The sequence below is a fragment of the Schistocerca nitens genome, chromosome 1, assembly GCF_023898315.1.
Source record: "Schistocerca nitens isolate TAMUIC-IGC-003100 chromosome 1, iqSchNite1.1, whole genome shotgun sequence".
In the NCBI taxonomy this organism is placed as follows: Eukaryota; Metazoa; Arthropoda; class Insecta; order Orthoptera; family Acrididae; genus Schistocerca; species Schistocerca nitens.
The window spans coordinates 200887965-200913176 of record NC_064614.1 but is presented as its reverse complement, the minus strand read 5'-3'; the positions used below and the strand labels follow the sequence as shown (position 1 = coordinate 200913176).

The window sequence follows — 25212 nt, the reverse complement described above, 5'->3', positions numbered from 1 at the left end:
TGCTGTCATGGCTTCCATGCCCCCAGCTTTCCCATTCTTTTATGCAAAAGTGGAAGCTGATAAGTGATTTGTGATTTAAATGAAACAAAGGGACAATAGAACAATTGCCTGCAAATCTATAATAAATTAATGAAAGAATGTATTTTGATACAGAATAGACAATTACACCTTTGTTATCTGACTTTGTTTTGTGGTTTGGAGAGTGGCTTAAAGTTGCTTGTAGCAATGCTATATACCCTACAAAAATTAATATTGCTGTACCTCACATGCTCCTCATGCCTTAATTCCACTGCACGTCCTGATGTATTTTGAGCAGAGGATCCAACTTGAGCATAAGGATGTTCATCTAGAACAAATAATTGTGGAATATACATTAGTAGTCTCTATCAAAAACTACATACAAGGAATTAAAAAGCTGATAATTTTCCTAAGACATACTTTGAAAAAAATGCAAACAACTTAAAAATATATACAAGATGCACTGAAAAGGTCAATTAATGACCTCAGAAAATAAAGAAAACAGGAGTTACAAATGAAATACCATTACTGGCTTTCAAAATAATCACCATTATCTACAACGCACTTCTGACTTCAGTTGTAAAGCTCTGGAAAATATCAGTAAATGCTTCTTGTGGAATCGCTTGAAGCATAAGCCTTTCATGGCTAATTTAAGGCAGGGACACAAAAAAGTCTGCTGGTGCCAAATCTGGAAGGAGGGTGTCGAACAACAGTCACCTCGACTTGCGTGAGGAAGTTGAGCATGCAGACGTTGCAGATATCCTGCTACACATGACCACAACACTTCGGGCAATCCGTCAAGAAGTGGTTACTTCTTTTATTTTCTGAGACCATTCACCGAACTTTTCAGATGAACCTTGTATGTATACTCTGTGAATTGACTTTATGTATGAAAAACCATGGTACTTGAGAAAAAGAACAATACTCCGCTCTGAAGGAAAAACTGCATTAGTATTAAAGTGTTGCCAATAATTTTCATTCATTATAGTCTTGCGTCAACAAAAGCTCTGAATTCTACAGTGAAATCACAAGGTGTTACAAATAAGCACAGGTTAATGGAACGTTCAAGTGGAATACAAAGAATGGAGGGAATAGACATAACAACTCAACATATAACTGAGGTACTGAGCAGTCAAGAGCCATGTAAAAAGATTTGAAACATTACTTAGTCTTCACAAAATGTCATTCATCAGCTCTCCGCTAACTTGAGTCCTACCCACACCTCCATTCCCCTCCAGTGCATCTTAATAAACCCACTCTCTGCTCCTCACAATGTTCCTCTTCCTCAGTCCTGATCCCTTCCAATCTAGTTAGTCACTTCATTGTGTCCCACACACAATCTCACAGGTGGCACATTACTAACCCATCCCCTTGTTGCTTCTCCCTGCCCGCCATCAGCCACACGTCTCCATCACCCTTCCTCCCCATCCCTGCCTCCTTTGTCCTCTCCTCTCACCCTCTTCATCTGACAAGGCACTTCATTCTAGTCAAATGGCAGCACCAATACAATGTAATCAGCCACAATCATGCAGATAGCTAGTGCGCACTCCCCCTCCCTCTCCTTCCTTCCCTCCCTCCCCCCCACTCTCTCTCTCTCTCTCTCTCTCTCTCTCTCTCTCTTTCTCTCTCTCTTTCTCCCCCTCCCTCCCTCCCCACCCCCTCCCCAAAGTAGAAAAAAGGATAATATTGTCTAAATGTTGCATTTTTTTCTGTCTTGTTTCTGTGTTTATTGACTACTCAGCTCCTGAACTATATTATATACATAGGTTATTATTTTTCTTCTGTCTTTTGGTTCTCTCCATCACATCTACATACAATGAGAGTATGTAAACCACCAATCATATAATTAAGCTCATATTAGTGAACATACTTGACTTCAACTTGTCATAAGGATGCTCCGACTTCACAGTTGCATAGGATGGAAATGAGTCTGCTGGCTGCAGGTTTCTCTCTGCAGTTTCTGCTAAGGTTTCTTGCTGTGAAGTGGTAGGTGCATCATTTTGTGGCAGTGGTCGAGCTACTGGGAAATATCACGATTTATTAGTACTAAAAATATTCCAATTATTATAAAGGACAGATAATTATTGTGTAAATAATCTCCATAAATATAAACTCATTTCATTATTTAAAATAGATAAGTTAAGGAGCATAAGAATACATAAATAAACATCAACTTAGTTGCTTTTCTGTTAGATCAAAGAGACTTGAGCTCCAAAATAGCAAACTGAAAATTACTCACAGAGTGGGTGGGTCACATTCTTATTTTCTCCAACTGTAGCATAAAGCTCTGAACTCGTATCACCATTTGGTTCTTGCTCCCAGAGAGGCAATCTGCTCTCCACCTGTGACCTATCCGAGTCAACAGGAATGTCTGGTAGGCTTCTATTTGCGCTAGCAGGTCTGTAAGATATTTAAAATGTCCATGTATCAATACTGTTCTCTACAGAAAGAACTATTTCATCAAAAAATACCAACTAATAAGCAGTATTCTGTTTGTCATGCTCAACAATTCTAAGGTAGCACTTTCATAACACACAAAATGTTTGAGCACTAAGCTCTTAAGAGCAAAGAAATGAATTAAGTATGAATTAATATGATAGTAAAAAAATACTGGGGTACATTAAATACAATATGAAAAAGGACAAAAAATTTTAGTGCTGGTATTGAATAGTACTTAGGTACATAAGCAAGATAGCGAACATGTGTGTGTGTGTGTGTGTGTGTGTGTGTGTGTGTGTGTGTGTGTTTTTTTTTTTTTTTTTTTGGGAAAGAAGTTGGGGAAGGATAAAAGGGGAGGCAGTGCCCTCACAGAAAATTGACAGTGCTTGTCTTCATCATTCCATGCAAGTTCAATATAATAAGTGGTTTTCCGTCATTTTGCTGTTTTCAAACCACAAACAAAATAACTTTCAGGATGGAACATAACTGTAGCTCAGTATTGATGTTAACTTGGGCATTCTAGAAGGAACAAACTATTGGGTCACCTTATCAATTAACAAGCACATGCAACCATATATAGCTTCATTATCCTTCTGTTACCAAGCGATGGCCCAAAAGTGAAAGAAAGGCAAAGGCAATTCAAATGATCACCTATGTGGTGGTTTTCATGATATAACCCCCCCCCCCCCACTGACACACACACACACACACACACACACACACACACACACACACACAAGCATTATGTAGAGACAGAATTCTCTCTTGAGGCTGTTTGAGGACATTAACTGCAATAATAACATAGGGGTCAATCTGCCAGTTTCAGTATTTACTGTTGAACATGGTTTACCTGTTCCACTTAAAGGGTGTAACTGGTAATAAACTGCTGGGATTTAAACTGTTTTACCCAACCATCTCACTACTTCTGTAACCTGTGTACTTGCCAATATCTGCAGGGAACCCCACTTCTGAGATTCTTTAATTTTTCTCAAAATTTAACATACTAATAAAACAAAAAGTCTGAGCCACTGATTTGGTTTCAGGATCATGTTATGAACAGACAGGGAAGTGAAAGATCCATAGAAGATAAGAGTATACAATATATTACATATAACAAAAAGTAACATCACATCTTCGGTCAGTAACATTCGCACTACCAAAATAATTTCATAACATGCAGATCTACAACAAAATCTACCTTCTACTTATATCATTAGAATCTGTAACTGGTGTAGTGCTTCGAACAGTTACTGTGGTGTCATTGAGTTCACTTGGTTGGTGATTGTGGTTTAAGTTTTCTTCTGGATTTGTTATTTTCACAACACCATCAAGGCCCAGTAACTCATTCCTAGGACAGCAAAACATAAAAACAAATCACAGAAAAAGCTAACGTACAAAATAATACACAAAACATAAACAGCATACATAGCATACACTCAATTATAAACCAATTCTGTAACATTTAAGCGGCAAAAACGATATCACACACACATAAACATATGTACTTGGGGTGGGAGTGCTGTGGAAGCTGAATGGTCAAGAAAATGTAAGTGCAGCCTGGGAAAGAGAAATAGGAAATAGACTAAACAGATTTAAACACCAGCAAAATCAACAGAGACATGCATAGTGTTCTAACAAGACATTACATTGAATTACAGAAAAAGCTCAACAAAACCCACGTTTAGTTATGCGCAACTTTTACTGCAGTCTGAACACTCAGATAAAAACCAATCAGTCTGTTTGAATGTTATATGCACTATATAACTGGGTGATATGTTGCATTTACTTGACAATGCAGGTTCACATGCACTCTAATGAACCACTATAATGGTAATTTTAAAAATCATTTTTCATAATAATCGTTTTGAATGAGAGCAGACAAGATTACTTAACTAAGACTACTTTCCAATTGTTGTCAGTACTTTATGTCTAATGCTCACTGCCAATGAGACATTAACACTAAAAGGGAGAAAGGCGAATGTGTGACATCATTTTGCACACTTCCCCCAACTCAAGTCTGTAGTTTGTATTTTTTCCTCTTAAGTGGAATCTTTACATCCAATACAAGCAAATTTTATATGGAATGATGGGGTTGCTGAAAGTTATGACAGAATAAGTCTGGTCACATTTTTGTTGTATAGCTGAATACCCCACATCAGCAGCAAATAATTCCATTTGTATTGCTATACAGAACTGTCAGGTATAAAAATTGATTTTTGTTAATGTAATTATGATCTTTCTTTGAATTTAGGAAACACATAATGTGCAACAATTAAAAATGATGCTCTTGTGGTTTAGCTCTTTTTGCCACCGCCTCCTTCACTTATGGGTATATCTAAAAGACACAAAAACACTTTGAATCTTCGTATGGTGACATTAGTCCATCTAATACAATTATACTCCTCACATCCCCCCCCCCCCCTTGTTCTTATAAGATACAGGTAATTGTCACGCCACATCTACATAAAATACTGAAGATCTTACTTTGACCATATTACATTAAAACTCATTATTTAGTAGAAAATCCGGGATAGAAGGTAACAATATTATGAAAAGGAAAGTTGCTACTCACTACATAGCAGAGATGCTGAGTTGCAGATAGGCACAACAAAAATACTATCACTAAGCTTTCGACCAGTAAGGCATCTGTGAAAAATAGACACACACACACACACACACACACACACACACACACAAACACAACTCTCACACACATGACTGCAGTCTCAGGCAACTGAGGCACACTGCTTACTGGCCGAAAGCTTTATTTGTGACAGTCTTTCTGTTATGCCTATCTGCGACTCAGCATCTCCTCTATATGGTGAGTAGCAGCTTTCCTTTTCAGAATGTCATTATTTAGAAGTTCATTTAAGCCATGCTGATCCAACTGGTCTATTTAGTTTTACACAAAATCTTTTCGCTTAAGAGAGATTGGTAACTGACTTTGTTTCCAGGCTATGTGATTGCAAAAATGTCGTAAACTGATAATTGTTTCTTCCAAAAACATTTAATTATTCTAAATCTCTCATCCCCCCCCTCCCCCTTCCAGACTTACTTTATCTGAAAAATTATTAATTACAAAATTATTCAAAACTAAAATTTTTTGAAATACTTCAATTATTTGAAATTTAAACTTCCGTTTAATTCCCAGATCTGGTGTTATGTTTCTGTTGCCTTCAATCTTCTTACTTAGATAATGTATCTGGTCATCCAAACAATGTACTCATTAAGAAAGTGAATAATTTAGGTATATTAGAAACTTGAGAAACTTGCATGAAACTTGGGAAACCACCATTGTGAAGCACAATATTAATGTTGTGCTGCTTGAAACAGTCAAGTCAATTATTTATCTAGGCATAACACTACAAAGCTATATGAGATGGAATGAGCATGTAAGGATGGCAGCAGGAAAGGCAAATGGTTTCAGAATTTTAGAGAAGTGTAGCTCAACTATATAGGAGATTGCATGTAGGACACATTCCTGAGTACTGCCTCAGTGTTGCCGGCACAGTAGCTCAGCGTGTCAACAACGAACTTCAACGGATGTCATGTGACATCCGCAACAGGGGGAGGGGGAAGTGTTGGGATCCCACATGTCAGATTAAAGGAAGATGTCAAAGCAATTCAGAAGCGTGCAGCTCAGCCAGATTTCTTACTCATAGGTTCAATCAAGATGCAAGTGTTTTGGAGATATTCCATGACATATATACTCCTACCAGACAATGACTCTGCAGTCAGCATTCAGTAGGGCCTAACAACGGTAATAACATCTATGAGATAAAAATCCACACTTGGACATAATCATGATAACATCTACAAGGAAAAAGTCTGTGTCCAGCTACCACTCAGCCCACATTTCAGTGCAAAAGTTCACCAACACGTAAAATTTCTCGTGTGAAAGTCTGATGTCAGCATTCACCTGACTTCAATATGGGAATCTGTCCTGGAAAACTATCACTGTCAGAAACTATTATGTGCAGTAACTAGCTTGCTTTAAGAGTATTATTACGAAGGAAAGTGGGCTGATCAGAACAGCATTAATAATCATATTCTTACAGACATTCAATAATATGAAAATACTGACTTTTTCCAATCATCGCCAAATTGGATTAACACAAATTAATGTGGGAGCATATCAAACTTAAGTCAATGGCGTTGTGCTTGTTATTGAAGTTTGAGACCTCCCATTAAAACAATTTCATAGTATGAGACTTCAATTTATCATGGCCCATTGAGGGCTTGCAGAGCCATAACCAGGTTAGTACTGCTCTAACTTCTTTACAAACAGAACACCATAAATACCAACAGGGTAAAATAGCACACTAGTCAAAGGATTTGGTCACTAACATTCTATGTAAACATCTGTCTAGCCTGGCCAAATACGAGATTTCATTTCTTCATAATGTTTCAACGGACTCTGAGGCTCAATACAGAGAATTCTTCATCGCCAGTATAATAATTTTTCCAGTACATACACCACTTGCATATCTGGAAAGAAGCATTCCACACATGATTCTTACTGGACAACCAAGTCATATGACATTCGCCTCTGTGTCAGCATAAAGCATCACTGCAAAGTTGTTGGCTATAGTCATTTACCCTTCACAGACTGGTGCACTTTATTATAACATTAGTACTGCTGCAGGGTGCTGGAAACACCTTGAGGTTTAAGGGCCTAAATAATGTTACAATGCAACAAACCAATACTGAATTATTGTTGTACTGAAAAGCTAAGATCTTCCACAGGTTTACATAAATGTATTAGTAACATTAATTTAAACATAAACACCACATGTGCTCAATTCATACATATATATCTATTAGCTCTCTCAAATTTTAACACTGTCTACATTATCTTATGTTTCATTCTATATCATATACATGCTTTTCATTGAAACTGTCATTACAAATTGTAATCCTATGACTTCGACACATTTTTATGCACTTCACACACAAACTTTTTGTTTCCACATCTTTACTTCTTGGGCACTTTGTACATCTTCCTTTCTTGTTTCTTTCATGATCCACATTTCTGTTTGTGAGCCCTGATATTTCCACTGAAGGTCCATGGGTTTCAGCATCTTGTTTTTTCATGTTGACCACTTTCTGTCCGATGGATTTGGGTAGGGACGTCACTCTCGTGTATAACTGACTGTATCAGCTGAACTTCCAGTTTCCATAGGAACAATCTTCTGGGCATGTTATTTTTATCATTATTTCTGGTAAATATTATTTGAGCATTTATTCCAGAACCATGCAGGACACAGAGAAATATTACACAGGGCCAGTGTCTTGTTTGACTTGGCATGGAGTAGTTAGCATATATTTAATTCAGTGTATCAACTCTTGTTTTCATTGAATTGTACACTATGATAATTTCAGGCTCTTATTCTCTCCTGTGCTGTCATCTATTTTATAATTCGAGTACACAGATGAGAGCAATATCACATTCTTGATCTTTTTTTGGCATGTATGAAAGGTCTGTCAAATCCTTTTGAAGCTACTGGTTACTTCACATTGCATCACATTCATAATTTCAGGATGAAATTCAGTTTTATATTTATGAGTAGTTCCAACCAAAGTAAGCTGCTTTTTCAGCACCTCTTTAGTCAAGCTGCAACTAGTAAATCAATTACTTGCCATCATAGTGCGGCCAGTCTTCTCAATTGTCTTGCTCAGGTAGAGTACCACAGCCTGCAGTGAGTTTGAAACTTTGTATGGCCCATCTGGTAATTTTCTGAAGTATACTTCCATGGCATGGATGTACCATGTCTTGGCATCACAGAACATTAGAATTTTCAGACCATACTTTGATCGCTTGCTTGAAAACTACACATTCCTCTGAAAGTGACTGTTCATCCATAGTAGCAAGAGGGTTGCCCAGAAAGCAATGCACAATTTTTCTGCCCCCCCCCCCTGCAGCCAACAACAATGGTACAAATGCGTAACTTTAGGAATGCATAATTTGAAATTTTCAGAGCACGCGCACAAATTTTCCATTTCCTCCGACAGATAGCGTAGCTGCAACAAAGCTTTAAAATGGTGTCTGTATGTGATGTGCTTAAAAGCTGTATATTGTGATCAAATTTCTCACATCGAAAAAGAAACTGCTACGAACATTCATAAACATTTGTGTGCTGTTTATAGAGGATTTGCAGCTGACAGAAGTACAGCCAGTCACTGGGCAAAGAAGGTGAGGCCATTACAAAAAGGCAGTTCAACTGAGCTCCAAAGTTGCAGCATTCGGGGAGGCCATCCATGGTTGTCACACCCTTCAAGATGCAAACTGCTGATGTGCTCATTCATGCTGCCAAGAGAAAGCACAATCAATTCTGAAGCATATGTGAATACATTAACCAAATTCAACAAAAACTCCCAGTGACTTAAGTGCCATAAAATTTCTGGTGACTGTTTGATTCAACATGATAACAAGTTTGAGGACTTCATAACACATCACTAAGCAGGGATGGACAGTGTTACCCCATCCACCCTACAGTCCTGACCTAGCTCCCTCAGATTTCTCCTCATTTGGGAAGTAAAGGATGCAATTTGTTGAAGATTCTGAGGATGGCAAAGAGGTGATTTGCAAAGTGAAGAAATGGCTTCATGATCAGGATAAGGAGTGGTACCGACAGGGCATACAAGCACTTTTGTCTTACTGGAAGATGCCCATAGAATGGGAAGTAAATAACATGGAAAAACATGGATTGTTTTAGAAGAAACACCATTCTTTCTTGTGTGTACGTTTCATTGTGTTTAGTAAGTAATTGTTGAAGAAAAGAAATGTGGAGCATTACTTTTGAGGTGACTCGTAGTATATTAAGACACTTTAATTGTTGTTACAGTTAATCTAGAACTGTTGCTCAAATATTTCTTTAATGGGTGCAAGTTTATCTATTTTCTTTTTCTCTTGCCACCTCTAAATGTTATCAGATCATATGCATATGAATCGGAACCAGTACACGCTCATCATAGTGTGACATATCTCAATTCCAAACCATCTGTGTACCACAGGTCCTTTAGTTTCTTATATGCAGAGTGGGTAAAACCAGACAAAATAAGTAGTCTGACACAAGCCTTAATTACAGTCATATCTGTCTCTTCCATGTTTCATTTCTGGGCAAAATCCCTCTAAATGCTTCTTATGTACACATCAGTATGTCCACCTTTTTTTTAAAAAAAAAAAAACATGTATTCTTCAAAAAACAAAAAGATGCACTCTAAGACCCATTTCGAAACTATGGCTCCACCTCTCCCATCTGGGTGATTAAGAATAGTATTCTGAAGTTGTGTCCTTACATTTTGTGGTGAACGGTTTGTCATTCATTTCATTGATTAACCTTTTTTCCCAAGCAAAAACTATTATTTTCAAACCTTATATCATTGTTGTCACCATCCATTTCTGTATCAGTTCCATGACCCAGCTCTTTGCAATCGTCATATGATTCTCGATCTGATTTATCATATATTTTTTCAACAGATGGTTCTCAATCTAATTTATCATATATTTTCTCTGCTTCTTCTCCTCCAAGTAATATCTCTATTTATGTTTCCTTCATACACAGGGTATATCAAAAAGAATCATTTGATTTTAAAAAATCATAACTATTATGTTATTTGAGATATGTGCGTAAACTACGTACTGTTGGAAAGAGCAAACTCTTGAGTTTCACATGCTTTCCACTAGATAGGAGCGGTGTGGGCCCACTTCTGCTCTAGAAAAAATTGTGTCAGGACAACAGAAAGCATTTTGTGTCTTATGTTTTCCGCAGTGCGGGTCAGTAATATTCAGCGTACTTTTGTCCTAGGTATGGTGTGGACCCTCCTACAGTACAGAGCATTAGATGATGGCATGAACAAGTCCAAGAAACAGGTTGTCCGTGTAAAGGGAAATTGCCAGGCCATCCCTGAGTGTCTGATACATACGTTGAACACATCTGCCATAATTCCACAAGGAGTCCACAGAAATCTGTTCGCTGTGCACTCAACAGCTTAACATGTCCCCGGTGTCCTTCTGGGGTGTGTTACATCAATGTTTACACATGAAACCTTACAAAATACACCTACTACAAGCTCTTCGTGAGGATGACAAACAACGATGTGTGGAGTTCTGAAATTTTGTTCTTGGCAAGATGGAGGATGACAGTTTTCTTCCGAGCTTAGTGTAAAGGGAAATTGTGTTTAGTGACTAGGCAACATTCCATATACATGGAAAGGTGAACCATCATAATGTGATAATATGGGTACATAACAACAATACGAAGTTGTACAACATGAGAGGGACTCTCGAGAATTTAATGTGCTTTGTGCAGCTTCATGGGAAAAGGTGTATGGTCTATTTTTCTTTTCCAAGAATGCTGTTACAAGAAGCTCGTACCTTGATATGATTGAGAACTTTCTTTTCCCACAGTTGAAGACTGGTTCGAACTTCATTTGCCAAAAGGATGGGGCACCGCTACACTGGCATCATGAAGTGCAGGAATTTTTAAATCAAAGGATTATTGAATGATAGACTGGTCACATTGGACCAAATTATTCAGCCTCACATTACTGGCCTCCAAGGTTACTGGACCTGACTGCATGTGATTACTTCTTACGGGGGTTAATAGAAGACTGTTGATGTGCCTCCATTACCAACAACAACGAATGAACTGATACATCACATAACAGCAGCTGTGGAAGCTGTAGCTCAATACAATCTCGCTGCAGTGTGCGAACAATCTGGATACTGCACTGACATATGCTGTGCATCTCAAGGGTGGCATATTAAACACCCAGGAAAAGGTATGAAAAAAAACCTTTACGAGTTTCCCATTAATCAAAAAACAAAATTCATTCATTGTATATGGTTATTAGTTTCATAAATACAGACGTGCCGAATCAGATGATTCTTTTTGATACACCCCGCATATTGCGTTGTTACAATACAGTGACAGAAAGTGAACTGACTAACTTTTATTTCACTTGGAAAGCAGTTAGAAGGTGGTACTGGACAACAATTGTTTTATTTAATGTAACATGAAATGCAGCAACAACAAAACAGCTCTTTAAAAAAAAAACACTGAAAATTTGAAAATTGATACTCTTTTCATTTTTGTCACAGTAAGATTGGCATGTGGTTTTCTCAACACCGCAGAGTGTGTTTTTGGCAATCTACAACGATAACTGAAATTTAACAATATTATGAGAAGGAAAGTTGCCATCCACCATGTAGCGAAGCTGTTGAGTCGCAGATAGGCACAACCAAAAGACTGTCACAATTAAAGCTTCCAGTCATTAAGGCCTTTGTCAACAACAGACACACATACGCACACCCACACACACTCATGCAAACGCAACACACACACACACACACACACACACACACACACACACACACACACAAGTTGTGCAACTTTCCTTCTCATAATATTGTTACATGCCATATTGGATTTTCCATTGTTTGATAAATGAAATTTAGCATATTACAATTTAATTATTTCTGTAAGTGCCAGACAGAAAACTAACAGGAGTTTTAGACAATTATAAAAAACAAGAAAAGTAACACAAATGAAATTCTATAAAGTTATTGCTGCATATGCTCTTTTATATGGTTTTGAATTATGGACAATAATAATAAAAACACAAACAGGTAGCACGGATGAATTTCATGAGACATGTACGGGGTTATAATAAAATGGATAAAACAAAGAAAGAAACAATAAGATCAGATTTTAAAATCTTTTCAGTTAATGACAACACAGAAGGGAATGGAATGAAATGGAAGGATCATGTTGACATAATGATAGAAACTCATTCTGGCCTGGGATGCTGGAGTTGGCGGTTGTGTGCTCATGTGGTGAGCTTGCTTTGTGTGTGTGTGTGTGTGTGTGTGTGTGTGTGTGTGTGTGTGTGTGTGTGTTTTACTGATGATGGCTTTATGTGAATGTCTTAATTGTGCCTGTCTGCAACTTGTCGTCACTTCTTTGCAGTAAGTAGCAATCTGTCTTTTCCTATATTGTTGCTATATCTACCTGGAATTTCCATTGTTTGAAAATAGGCTGATTATATACATAAATAAAAAACCTCTTATGAGGTGGTTGTATGATACAGATGAGACTGGAACAGGTAACTATAATACAGAGATGATGAAAATTTAACCTTATGATAAGGGCAGTTTTAGAGTGTGTGGTGTCCACAACACCCCACACCAGTACTAAAGTGTTAAAAGTAGCCCTTTTTGCTTTCTCCTTCCATGAGATGATGAATGATATGTTCCCACAATTGAATAAATTAGAAAGTTCGCATTTCCCAAACATAGCAACTGTTCATATACTTTATCCATATACTTTACATTTTTCTAAACAGGCAACATAAACTTACTTAACATGGCAAAGGAGAATCAATCGGGGGGCAAGTAAGCAACAAAAAACCGCTTCATTTTATTTATGTAGAGCAGCAGTACACACATGCACACACAAATAGGTACAAAAATAAAACACAAAAATAATGGGCACAAGCAAAGGCTACTCATCACATTAAGAATATGTTAAATGTCTAAAACTTGGGCCAATTTATCCACCATTAAATCACCAGATAGAGAGACCATGGCCTAATGATTATTTTGAGTTTATAACTGCTTCATAGAGAGCATTGGGCAATAGATGTAGGTGCTAGAATATAGAAATCATTACAATACCATGTCAAACGTGAATATGACATTATGCAAATCCACAGATGGAAGAGAAGGAAGAACATGGTTATGTTTGTTCTGAAACATGTGTTTAGAAACATCAGACAAAAATCACATAGCTGCCAACATCTTAATCATTGTTCCACCTTTCTCAGTTTGAAAATATAATTCAGATGATGCTTGTATCATCTCAATGATTTTCTATAATCTGTGTTATTACTACTGTTATTTTTATTGTCACTGTCGTCAAACTGAAGACTGGTTGATCCAAGTTACTCTATCTTGTGCATAACTACTACACCCTACATCCATGAACCTGCTTACTGTATTCAAGCCTTGATCTCCCTCTACAATTTTTACTTGTCACTGTTCCTTCCATTCCCAAACTGGCAATTCCTTCAAACCTTAGAAAGTGTCACATCAACATATCCATTCTTTTAACCAAGTTGTGCAATATAGCTCCTCACCTGGCAATTTGATTCAGTATCTCTTCACTAGCTATCTGATCTTTCCATTCTTCTGTTGCACTACATTTCAGAGTATCTATTCTCTTCTAGCAGTTCTTTATTTTATTTCCATGTAAGCCTACACTTCTAACAAGTAATTTCAAAAAGTATTTTCCAACACACAAATTTACATCTGACTACACTTTGCTGTTAGTTAAAATTGCAACACCAGGAATGACAGCAAATAACAAAATTTTACTTATTGTGTTCACACAGTATAGTAGGGAGAACAAATGATTAAATTTGTTGGTGGTTTGGTGGTATACAAGCTGTGTGATTTAGTACACAGATCTGCCAGTGCCAGCAGTAACAACGGCTCTAACTTGGCTGGTCAGTGAGCCAAACTGAGCTGGATGAGAGAAACAGATATGATATTTGATGCCGATTCATTTCTATACTAAGATTCGTCAACAGCAATGGTGCCATGCCAGTTTCCCAGCAATCTGTGGCCAGATACTTCCAGTGAATGAGACATCTGTAGAACATGCTGGCCAGGGCAAGAGTAGTACAGCTTCTGTAGAGAAGCATGACAAATTGTGGTCTTACGTTATCCTGTTGAAAGATAATGTCACAAAAGCCTCAAATATAGACCACTACCACTGGCATTAACACTTCAGAAATGTAATGGCTGCAGTCCAAGTTACAGGCTCTGTAAACCAGAAGTGATCGTATTCATGTAGTAAGTTTGATACCCATTATGCCACGATTTATCAGACGGTGGATCACGTTTTTAGCCAGTGGCACCCCCACGCATCATGTAATGGGCCCATATGACAATGATGAAAGCAATCTAGAAATAGTCATTCTCTCTGGAGCAGAATTGGGACTCTTCTCAAAATACGACATGGTGCCACTTGTATGTCCAGTGCTGTCATTGGGTGCCCCACTGTTGGTGGCCTCTCTGCTCTGAAGGGAAGCCACAACAATGTTCGGCTTTCTGACACACCTGTGGTGATCCAGACATTGTCACACTGCACATGTGGATACTTGTCTTGCTGCAAACAAGTCATTTTCCTGACTCAAGGCATCTGACATGGGTGTACAATCCTGCAAAGCAATTGAGTATGCTCCTCTTGAACCCATCATTTCCATTCTCACATGACAGTCGTGAAATCCTGACCAATGCAAGCGACAATACCATGGAATGGTAAACTGCAGTCTTAATAGATCACAACCCTGCCACTATCACATTCTGGCATGTGCTGGTAGATGTTTCCCTCCCCTTATCTACAGCGTTCTCTACAGACAATGTTGGAAAAGATAGACTGCTACTTACTGTAAAGAAGACACGCTAAGTAGCGTCTACCTTTTCTTACATTGTTGATATTCCTACCTGGAGTTTCCAGTTTGAGTTTTCTATTGAAATTCTCTTCTTTCCTAGCAACCACTGTAACTTTTTCTAATACCAAACAAGGTTTCAAAATCATTTGTATCATCTCCATTATTTTATTATTATCATTATTACTACTATTATTGCAAATTATTATCATCATCATTATTATTATTATTATTATTATTATTATTATTGAGTTTTTTATGCAATAACTAATTAATATCATTCTTAATTCCTCCATTACTTTATCATCATTATTATCATCATCATCATCATCATCATCATCATCATCATTGCCAACTATCATTTTTATTAATAATGCAAATTATAATAATTGTGATTTTTATGTAATATTTTTGCGTGTGTGTTGTTCCTCGTCAGAATTCAGAGCCTTAAGGCCCTAATCTGGTCAGCCTAAATAAGAAATAAGTAATCAAAGGTATTCACACCATATTTTCACAAATCAACAACATTCAACTAGAATTTTTGAATGAGAGATCAGGTGTGTAAAGTTTCTTTGTATATATAATATGGATGGTGTTACTCCTACCAATTTTGCGTGGCTGCACTGAAATCTGTAGCAGTAGTATATTTCATGCTAAATTTGAGATTTGTTGTGTGCCATCTTCATGCTGTTAGAATTTTAATGTCCAGCACTGTGCATAGTTATGTTACCACATTTCTCCTCAATTTCCTTTGGTGCTTGCCCACTGTACATAAATAATAGCCAGAGGCTTATACTACAACCTTCTCACTCCCTTCTCCATTGTAACCTCCTTTTCAAGTACACCAACTTTTAGAACTACAGTCTGAGTTTATGTACAAGTTGTAGATAATCTACTGCTTCCTGTATTTTATCCTCAGTAGCTTCAGAATTGCAATACTGATCCCAAAATTCCAAAGGAATGTTAGTTAGGCCTTCCACCTTATTTGATTGAAAGCCTTCCAAAGCTCTGTTCAACTCTGACTCTTAATATTGAAACTCTTATATCTTTCATATTACTATTTCTTCTTCTATCATTTTATCAGATAGTTGCTTCTCCTCATATAGGCCTTCAGTGTACTCTTTACACCTATCTGGTCTTTTCTATGTGTTAAACAGTACGATTCCTACAGCACTCCTAATTTTTACACGTTTGCTTTCAATTTCACTGAAGATTGTTTTACCTTCTCCATATGCCGAGTTTGTCATTTCAACAACTCTTTTTTCTTTCATTTCTTCACATTTTTCCTGCAACCACTTTCCTTAACTTCCCCGCAAAATCATATTCATTTCATCCCTAAGTGACTTATATTGCTGTATTCTTGTTCTTTACTGGGTATTTTTGTACCTCCTCCTTTCATCGATCAACTGAAGTATTCCTCTGGTTAGTCCATCTTGAGGTTTCTTCAAACTTACCTGCTTTACACCTATACTTGTCTTTCCAGCTTCTCTTATTGTTCTTTTTAAAGATACCCATTTCTCTTCAACTGAGCCACATACTATGGCATTAATTATCACAATATCTATAGTCTTGGAGAACTTCAAATGGACATAATTAGTCCTTAGTAATTCAGTATCCCACTTTTTCCCCTCACTGAGTCTTCCAGATGATTTCTTAAGCTACAGCCTACGCTTTCTCATTACTAAATTGTGATCTGAATCTACAGTAGATCTGCTCCTGCATATGCCTTAGAATCCACTATCTAACTTAGCATGACAAGTGACACAATTTTCCTCTCATGGCATGATTCCAAATGAACCCAAGCTCCTCTTCTGTCTGCACCTCCATACTACTTTTTAAGCTCCACAGCAACTCTCCCGTGCGTCTGCCTGGACTACAATTCTTGGAAATACTGCAGAGGATGCCTTATCCACCATCTACACAACAGATCTTCCTGTTTTTGCAATGGAGTGTGCACTGTTATGAACCTCCCCAAGAGCTGAAAGCAGTACCAAACCCTTTTGAGTCCAAGTTTATGTCCCAGTCCAGCAAACACCTTTAATCCATCAGGGAACATTCAGTAAAAATGTTCATTTAAAATAGACTAAAACTATTAATTGTTAGTAACAATGTGTTATTACGAATTATTGATATGGTGTCACCAACATACAGCTGCTATATTTTTTAAATGTTGCAGAATTTTGCAATCAGGTTTTCTTCACAAGAGTAGAGCAATTAGCAGTGATCATGACATGAGCTGAGAAAGTTTGTGATGTGCTTAATTTCATTTGCATCAGTCCTTTACCACGGGTATCTGCGTGGCACCCTCCTACGCCAGCCTGTCAAGTTCAAATTCATTGATACCTTCACAATTTGCAGCCAGGGCCAAGACATCTTATCCTCATTCCACCACAATCTCAATGTTTTCTCTCCCATCTATTTCAAACTTGGTCATCTTCAACCCAACAACCACCTTCCTGACCACTGACCACCTCCTGACAGCTCTATCTCCAGCTCTGTCCATTTTAAGCCCAAAAACCACTAACACTTCCTGCATTTTGACAGCTGTCACATCTTCCAAACCAAAGTAATTGCTCCCATACAGCCTTGCCACCCATGAACAGTGTATGAGCTGTGGCGAGAATTCCAGTGGCCAGTATGCTGAAGGTCTCACAAGGTCTTCTCAAACAAATACCATCCTCCAAACCTAGCGCACTAACAGATTGCCTCATACTCCCCTAACCTTCCCCCATCATCCCCAAGAATCAGCTCCAAAGGTGCAACCCTCTCTTCACCCAATATCACCTGGCATTGGATCAAATAAATCATGTGTTTTGCCAGGGGTTTGATAATCGCTATCTCCTGCCCTGAAATGGCGGACATTCTTCCCAAGAACCTCCCAACCACTCCAAAAGTGACACTCCATCAACCACCCTACCTACACAAAATCCTGTTTCATCCTTATCACACACCTCTCCCAACCCTTGCCACAGGGGTCGTATCCCTGTAGAAGGTCCAAGGTGCAAGACTTGCCCAATCTACTAAACCAGCACATGGCACTCCAGTCCTTTCATAGGCTTAGCCTATCCCATTAGAGGCAGGGTCACCTGTGAAAACAGCCATGTCATATACTGGATCTGCTGCAATGATGCACAGCATTTGTGTGGACATGATCACCAACCACCTGTCCACCATAATAAGTGGACACCACCAAACAGTGGCCTAGTCCAGAGTTGACCATCCAGTACCACAATACACTGCTAAACACAACATGTTTGGATTTAACAGCTGCTTCACAACCCATGTCGTCTGGATTCTTCCCTCCAGTGCCACCTTTTCTGAACTATGTAGATGGAAATTATGTTTGTAACACATCCTTTGCTCCCACAATCCTCCCAGCTTCAATTTCTGCTAACTCACTGATCCCACATCCACTGTTCAATGGATGCGTTTCCTCTGTCCTGTTATCCCCTCCAAATCCACACTTCCATGTCATCATCTGCACCTGACGCATGTCAGCAGATATGGCAACAGTGTGCCACATGCCTATCCCTTGCACCTGCCATCCCTACCTCCAGAAGTCCAATCCTGCACAGGTAATGCCTCCCTTGAAGCCATTAGCTACTCATCCCCAATCCCTTCTCTTCTTCCTGCCTCTTTCTCCCTCTACCCATTCCATCTGACACCGCCACACCAGTCCACTAGCCGAACTGCAATACTGTGTACTCTAGCTCATCACAGGGGAAAAGCTAGCAAAGTTTTCATTCTCAACCGCATGTGCCTGTCTACAACTGAACACTTATGTTATTTAATGAGCAGTCTCCTTTACTCCTAAATTATTTATTACACTACAATATCATTAAGTCATAGCTCAAAGGTTCAACTCATTTATCAATAACTTACACAACGTGATGTGAAGAGTTATGTGTAAGTCACAAGATGTAAATAAAAAATAAAAATTAAAATTAAAAATCTAACCATGATTAACAGAAGGAATAAGCAAATGATAGGAAGTCCAGGTTGGAGTATCAACAATATTATGAAAAGGGTAGACAGCTACTCACTGTAAAGATGGCATGTTGAGTTGCAGACAGGCACAACAAGATGATTGTTACACATACAGTCACACAAGTAATTCAAATGGTTCTGAGCACTATGGGACTCAACATCTGAGGTCATCAGTCCCCTAGAACTTAGAACTACTTAAACCTAACTAACCTAAGGACATCACACACATCCATGCCCGTGGCAGGATTCGAACCTGCGACCGTAGCAGTCACGCGGTTCCGGACTGAAGTGCCTAGAACTGCACGGCCACCGCAGCCGGCAGTCACACAAGTAGGCACACCTGATGCACGCATGCCCTCTATCACTGGCATCTGCAGTCAGAATGCCACTATCACACTAAATGAAAGCAGCAATCCAGGGTGGGGTGGGGAAGGGAGAGGCATAGCACTTTTTTCAGATTCCTCCAGTCCCTGTCCTCACAAACCTGGGGCTACAAAAGCACACCTCCATGGCATGGGCAGAGCCACCTATGCAAGATACTGCTACTGTGCAATCCCTACTACATACATCATATCTTTGAAATTGACTCTGTTGCTCTCCAGCACCTGGAAGACTATTACAGACACACCTCCATAAGGTACGCAACCTGCTGCCTTGGGGCACCACTGTCCAACATCTATCTTACCCATAGCGTTACTCCTTGTCAACACATCATAGCACCCAGACCCTGCCTAGTTGACCTTTTCAACTTGCCATAGTCCCCAAAACTTCCTACTGACATGCCATTAAATCAAGAGCCAAAATAATTTCAGAACACTGATGTAACCTTTCCACCAAAATCCTCAGCCCCACAGAAGTTTCAGTCCTATCCAAAGGCCTCACCTTCAGTTCTATACCCAGTTTCAACCCACTTGGACTTGTCCAAGACCTATTCTCCTCCTCCCAATTCCTGCAATGACAATACCTATTTGCCACAAATCCCTATAACCAAAGGCAACCTAATCACAATGTTAAACTCCACCTCTTCCAGTTCATAGCACCACCCAAGCATGATTCCACCCACTACCAAAACATCTGCACCCACCCAACCACCCACTTGTTACCTTCCAGGTATTTCTTACCTCAAACTTGGCCTCACCATCCTTCCCCAGGTACCGTCCTAAGAACGTCACCTTTCAGCAAAGGAATGGACAGCCATCCACTGCCTCTACACATACCCTCACCTAATCATTCTACCTGCAGACAACAGTTCCACAACTGTCATTATGAATCTCTGTGACTACATGACAGAAGACTTATGGCAATTATCTGACTACTCTAACTATAAACTCTGTCAGACTAATTCCATCCCAGAACTCCCACATAATCTCCAATCCCTGCCTGAAGCCTCAAGCCCTTCCCAGAACCTCTCTCTCTTTCTCTGAAACCACTTCCCTTCTCACCCTTATGACACCCTGCACACACACATTATACAGGATCCCCAAAATCCACAAACCAACAATCCTGAACAACCCTTTTTAGTTGGTTATTGTGCTCCCACTGAAAGAATTTTGGCCCTCACCGACCAACACCTCCAACCAATTGTCCAAAAGCTAGCCTCCTACATCAAAGACACCAATCACTTCCTTTACTGACTCTCCACCATTTCCTACCCCTTCACCACCTGCTATCCCACTCATCAATACTGATGCCACTTCCCTAAACACCAGCGTCCCTCATGCCTGAGGTCTTGCCACAACTGAACGCTACCTCTTCCATCATCCTTCAGATTCCAAACTCACCACCTCATTCCCCCACACACCACACTAACTTTATCCTAATGCACTATGGTTTCTCCTTTGACGGGAGCGTATCAAAAAATTCGTGGCACAGCCATGGGCATCCACCTGGCATACTCCTACACCAACCCATTTTATGGAACATCTAGAGGAAACCTAAAACCCTAAATCCCTGGTCTAGTTCAGGTTCACTGATGATATATTCAAGATCTGGACTCAGGGCCAAGACATCCTATCCTCATTCCTTCACAACCTCAATGCATTCCTCCCATCTGCCATCTCTGTCCACATTAAACCCATCAACCACCAAAAGTACCTGCATTGCTACAGCTTCCATCCCTTCCACACCAAATAATCCTTCCCGTACAGCCTCGCCACTCAGGGATGGCACACCTGCAGAGACAAGAACTCCTGTCTCCAGTATGCTGAAGGTCTCACAAAGGCCTTCACAGACACGCACTATCCTCTAGACCTAGTCTGCAAACAGATTTCCTATGTTATTTCTCCACATATCCCTAATCCTCCCACCACCCCAAAGAAGCAGCTATAAAAAAGAGCCCCCTTCATCACCCAATTCCATCCCGGACTGAAACAGCTGAATGGCAGCCTATGTCAGGGCTTTGCTTCTCGAAATGATGGACACCCTACGTAAGATCCTTCCCACCCCTTCTAAAGTGGTGTTCCATCACCCACCAAACCTCCACAACATATTAGTCCATCCCTAACCACTCTCAAAGCCAGCCTATTGCCACAGCAATCTTATCTCTGTGGAAGACCCACGTGAAAGACCTGTCAAATCGACCCACACAGCACTTCCTATTATTCGAGCCCTGTCACTGGCTTATCCTATCCCATAAGAGACCAGACCACATGTGAAAGCAGCCATGTGATATACCAGCTCTGCTGCAATCACTGCACAGCTTTCTACATTTGTTATGACTATCAGTCAGCTGTCCACAGGATGAATGGCCATCATCAAACTGTGGCCAAGAAGAAAGTGGAACGCCATATGGCACAACACAGAGCTGCACATAACATGCTCGACTTCAATGGCTGCCGAGTCATTTCAATTCTCACCTTCACCACCAGCTTCTCTGAAATGAGCAGATTGGAGCTACTCTTACCACACTTCTCTGCTATCAAAATCATCCTAGCCTCAACCTAAAGTAACCTACTGCCCCAACACCCAATAGTTTCTGCCTCTTGTCCTATTGCCTTCACCCAATTCACATCCCAACTGTCATTGAGCTCTGCTTAATATTCTAATAATGATATTGTTTATACTTCTAATGCATAACATAAGTTGTTTGTAGCCTAGATGTGTGTGGTTCCATTGAAAGTTTTCTTCTCAAATCACATAACATGTGAGATGGCACAATATTAATGTGTTGGATTTTCATTTGGGAGGAATGGAGTTTGAACTCCTGTCCAGCCATCCTCACTTGGGTTCTCTATGGTATCCTCATGCTTCAAATCCCATTGAAAATGCCATAACCAATTTCCTGCCGTATCCTTGCCTAACCTGTGTATATGTTACTTCTGTAATGAAACTGACAAGTCCTACATTGCAATGCCACATGCTCGAAGGACAACTAAATGAATAATTTTCTTGCTTTGTATATTAATACATGCTCACTTAATCACTGACTTATTTTTTCCTTTCTTCACACATAACATGAAAACATTGTGACTCCACAATGAAAGTGGTTTTTGGAGCAAGAGTTACATAGTGGCAACTCACTTCTAGATCTTGCATTTTTCATAGGGGGGGGGGGGGGGGGAGGGGCTGGAACTATACACACTAGCCAGTTTTTACTACACTTACTTCATACTACATCAATAGCACACATACTGTAATCAATGTACCAGAATTAGATGTTCTCTTTTCTTACTGTTTCATGTATTTATATTGCTGGTGTCATGAGGTAATTTAATGATGATGACAAATGCTTCTTGTCAAGCAGTAACAACGCATTTAAATCGATTGCTTAAAGTTTAACTACTACACTACAATACTAAACTGGAGTCACCTTACATTACTTTAAAGTAAACTATCAAACCATTTTTTATTTTTAATATGTCAGTATCCTGTTTCCTATCACTTTAGTGCAAGTTAAGCAGTAGGCACTTTCACTATGTATGCATTACCTGTCAATATTTGATTACATTACGGCAAATGATAAGCAATGCTGGGTTATTTGCTGTACTAGCCTACTGTATATATTTTTCAAAGTTAAAAAGAAAGGAAAAAGTTTTACAGGTCAAAAAATATTAATTATGACCATTTTCGAAGGTATCTCGAAGGATTCGATAATATAGTCAAAGGCTTTATTCCTACATCGGTCACACTTCATGACAAAACTATTGAAGTGAAGTACCACTGTTCTACCAAATTTTGTTATCTTACTTGGGAACGGTCTTCCTGCATCCACAAATACACACTGCTAGGGCAGCGACTAGTGGAACAACCACGCCTATCGACATCACCCATGTCGGCCAGATATCAATAGGTAGCATCCTGGAACAGGTAAAATACGTGAAGACTGCTGAATTAAGATACATATTCTCAAAATTATAAACGTAAACGATCTCACCTTGCAAAATCGCCAGCATAATTAAGCTAGTCACTGTATTTCAATACCAGCAAATGAATCATATCCGGTATCTGAAAACTCGCAAGATGCCATTCTCCCTGACTGCAGGTACTATAGTCGGTATTCTTCGCCCCTTATTTCCCGTCGATGCATTATCGTTAAAACACTTGAGGGTCATATTTACGCTAGTTTGACAGGTGCATGATCATATAGCGGACATGTCGTTTGTTTACAGAGTTTATGAAGCGGCCTAAATTTTGTTACTTGAGATAACACTAATCAGGCAAAAACTATATGTCTTTGTAAAAGCATAAAGATGAACTACGAAGTATTAAAACAAAGATAAATAAATTTTACAAACGCAAAACATTTGTGACCTGTATAAATACAAATCGACGTAAAACACTACACAGCCTCGAAACTCATTCGATATGATATCGACGATTACTCGTTGCGATTCCTGAATTCCGAGGTATCCATCAACAGAGACGTTCATGTTGAACTGTCGAATCACATCGTGACGTTCATCAAAAACGTTCGGTTTGATATGTAGTTTTAGAATTCATTGTACTGTCATCACTAGGGTAGCAAAACAGTTTGCGATTTCTGTTTGACAGTGAATGACATAAGAAAAAGGAGATTATAAGCTTCCGGCAATTAATAAGTAACGGAAAATACTGAACGCAAAACTAAGTAAGTGTCCTGACATGTATAGAAAACTTCAGAAGTACTGCAATATATAAAGGCTTCCGCGTGCGTATTATTAATTTATACTCAGTATACTGGTGTAGGACCTCCACTGTAGGGTAACAAACGTGGCACAACAAACCTTTACATTACATCCTCCAGAATCCCACACCACACATTCACCGACCACGGTTTTTGGTGTGCAGCTTGCTGCAGCCAACATGGATTTTCAGTTGCCCAATAATGCCTGTTATGCAAATTAACATTTCCAAAATTCGTGAATGTAGCCTCGGCAGTAAATAAAATCAAATTAAGAAATGTGTCAGCCCTCTGAATCTGAAGCTGAGCCCACCAGCAGACTTCAGTACGATGCATACAATCCGTACCAGTTAATTCTTGGTGGAGACTGATATGGTAAGGATGATATTTATGGTGATGCAGAACACAAACAACAATACTCTGGCCCATTACAGATTCCCCAGCGATTTGATGCGAACTAACAACTAACACAAGGATCTCGAACTACAGTGGCAAGAGTACCATTTTCCGTTTCCTCGTTAGTAACTTTCTTTTGCCGGATATGTTTCCGATGTGTTAAAGATCCAGTTGTTCTTTATTTATCCTACACATATTTAAATGTATGGCGTGTCGGGTGAGTGCATTAAGGATATCTTTCAGCGTATAAGTCACTAGCTCTCACTGAATTTCATTGGCATTCTCTGTAAATGAGAAGCGTATTCACTTGTTCTTCGAAGGAATACATCATTCACACTCGCTTGGTTCGACGATACTAGTCTTCCACAACGAAACATTGTCTCGAAATTTGGTAGAAAATCCGAAGAAATTCTGGTCGTATGTAAAGTACACAAGCGGCAAGACGCAGTCAATACCCTCGCTGCGCAGTGCCGATGGTACTGTTACCGACGACTGAGCCGCTAAAGCGGAGTTATTGAACGCAGTTTTCCGAAATTCCTTCACCAGGGAAGACGAATGGAATATTCCAGAATTTGAAACACGAACAGCTGCTAGCATAAGTTTCTTAGAAGTAGATACCTTAGGGGTTGCGAAGCAACTCAAATCGCTTGATATGGGCAAGTCTTCAGATCCAGATTGTATACCGATTAGGTTCCTTTCAGACTACGCTGATACAATAGCTCCCTACTTAGCAATTATATACGAGGGCGGTTCAGAAAGTAACCTCCGATTGGTCATAGTGCGGGTTGTGGGGGGAGTAGCGACGCCATCTGTGCGTT

At 39.3% G+C, this 25212-nt stretch overlaps 1 protein-coding gene across 4 annotated transcripts in view; it reads right to left on the bottom strand.

Moving 5' to 3' along the window:
• LOC126245665 (uncharacterized) overlaps positions 1-23688 on the bottom strand; it is a 102406-nt gene extending 78718 nt beyond the window's left edge. For 2 of the 4 annotated variants that reach the window (XM_049948334.1, XM_049948336.1), the window contains exons 1-6: positions 23273-23688; positions 23086-23196; positions 3656-3805; positions 2258-2418; positions 1889-2038; positions 262-346 (exon numbers count right to left, since the gene is read on the bottom strand). In XM_049948334.1, coding sequence (XP_049804291.1) covers positions 262-346; positions 1889-2038; positions 2258-2418; positions 3656-3805; positions 23086-23195 — 656 coding nt within the window. In that variant the 5' untranslated portion in view covers position 23196; positions 23273-23688. The remainder of the gene's footprint in view (positions 1-261; positions 347-1888; positions 2039-2257; positions 2419-3655; positions 3806-23085; positions 23197-23272) is intronic. The other 2 variants (XM_049948335.1, XM_049948337.1) reach the window with 2 other exon arrangements.
• Positions 23689-25212: the final 1524 nt, after the last annotated feature.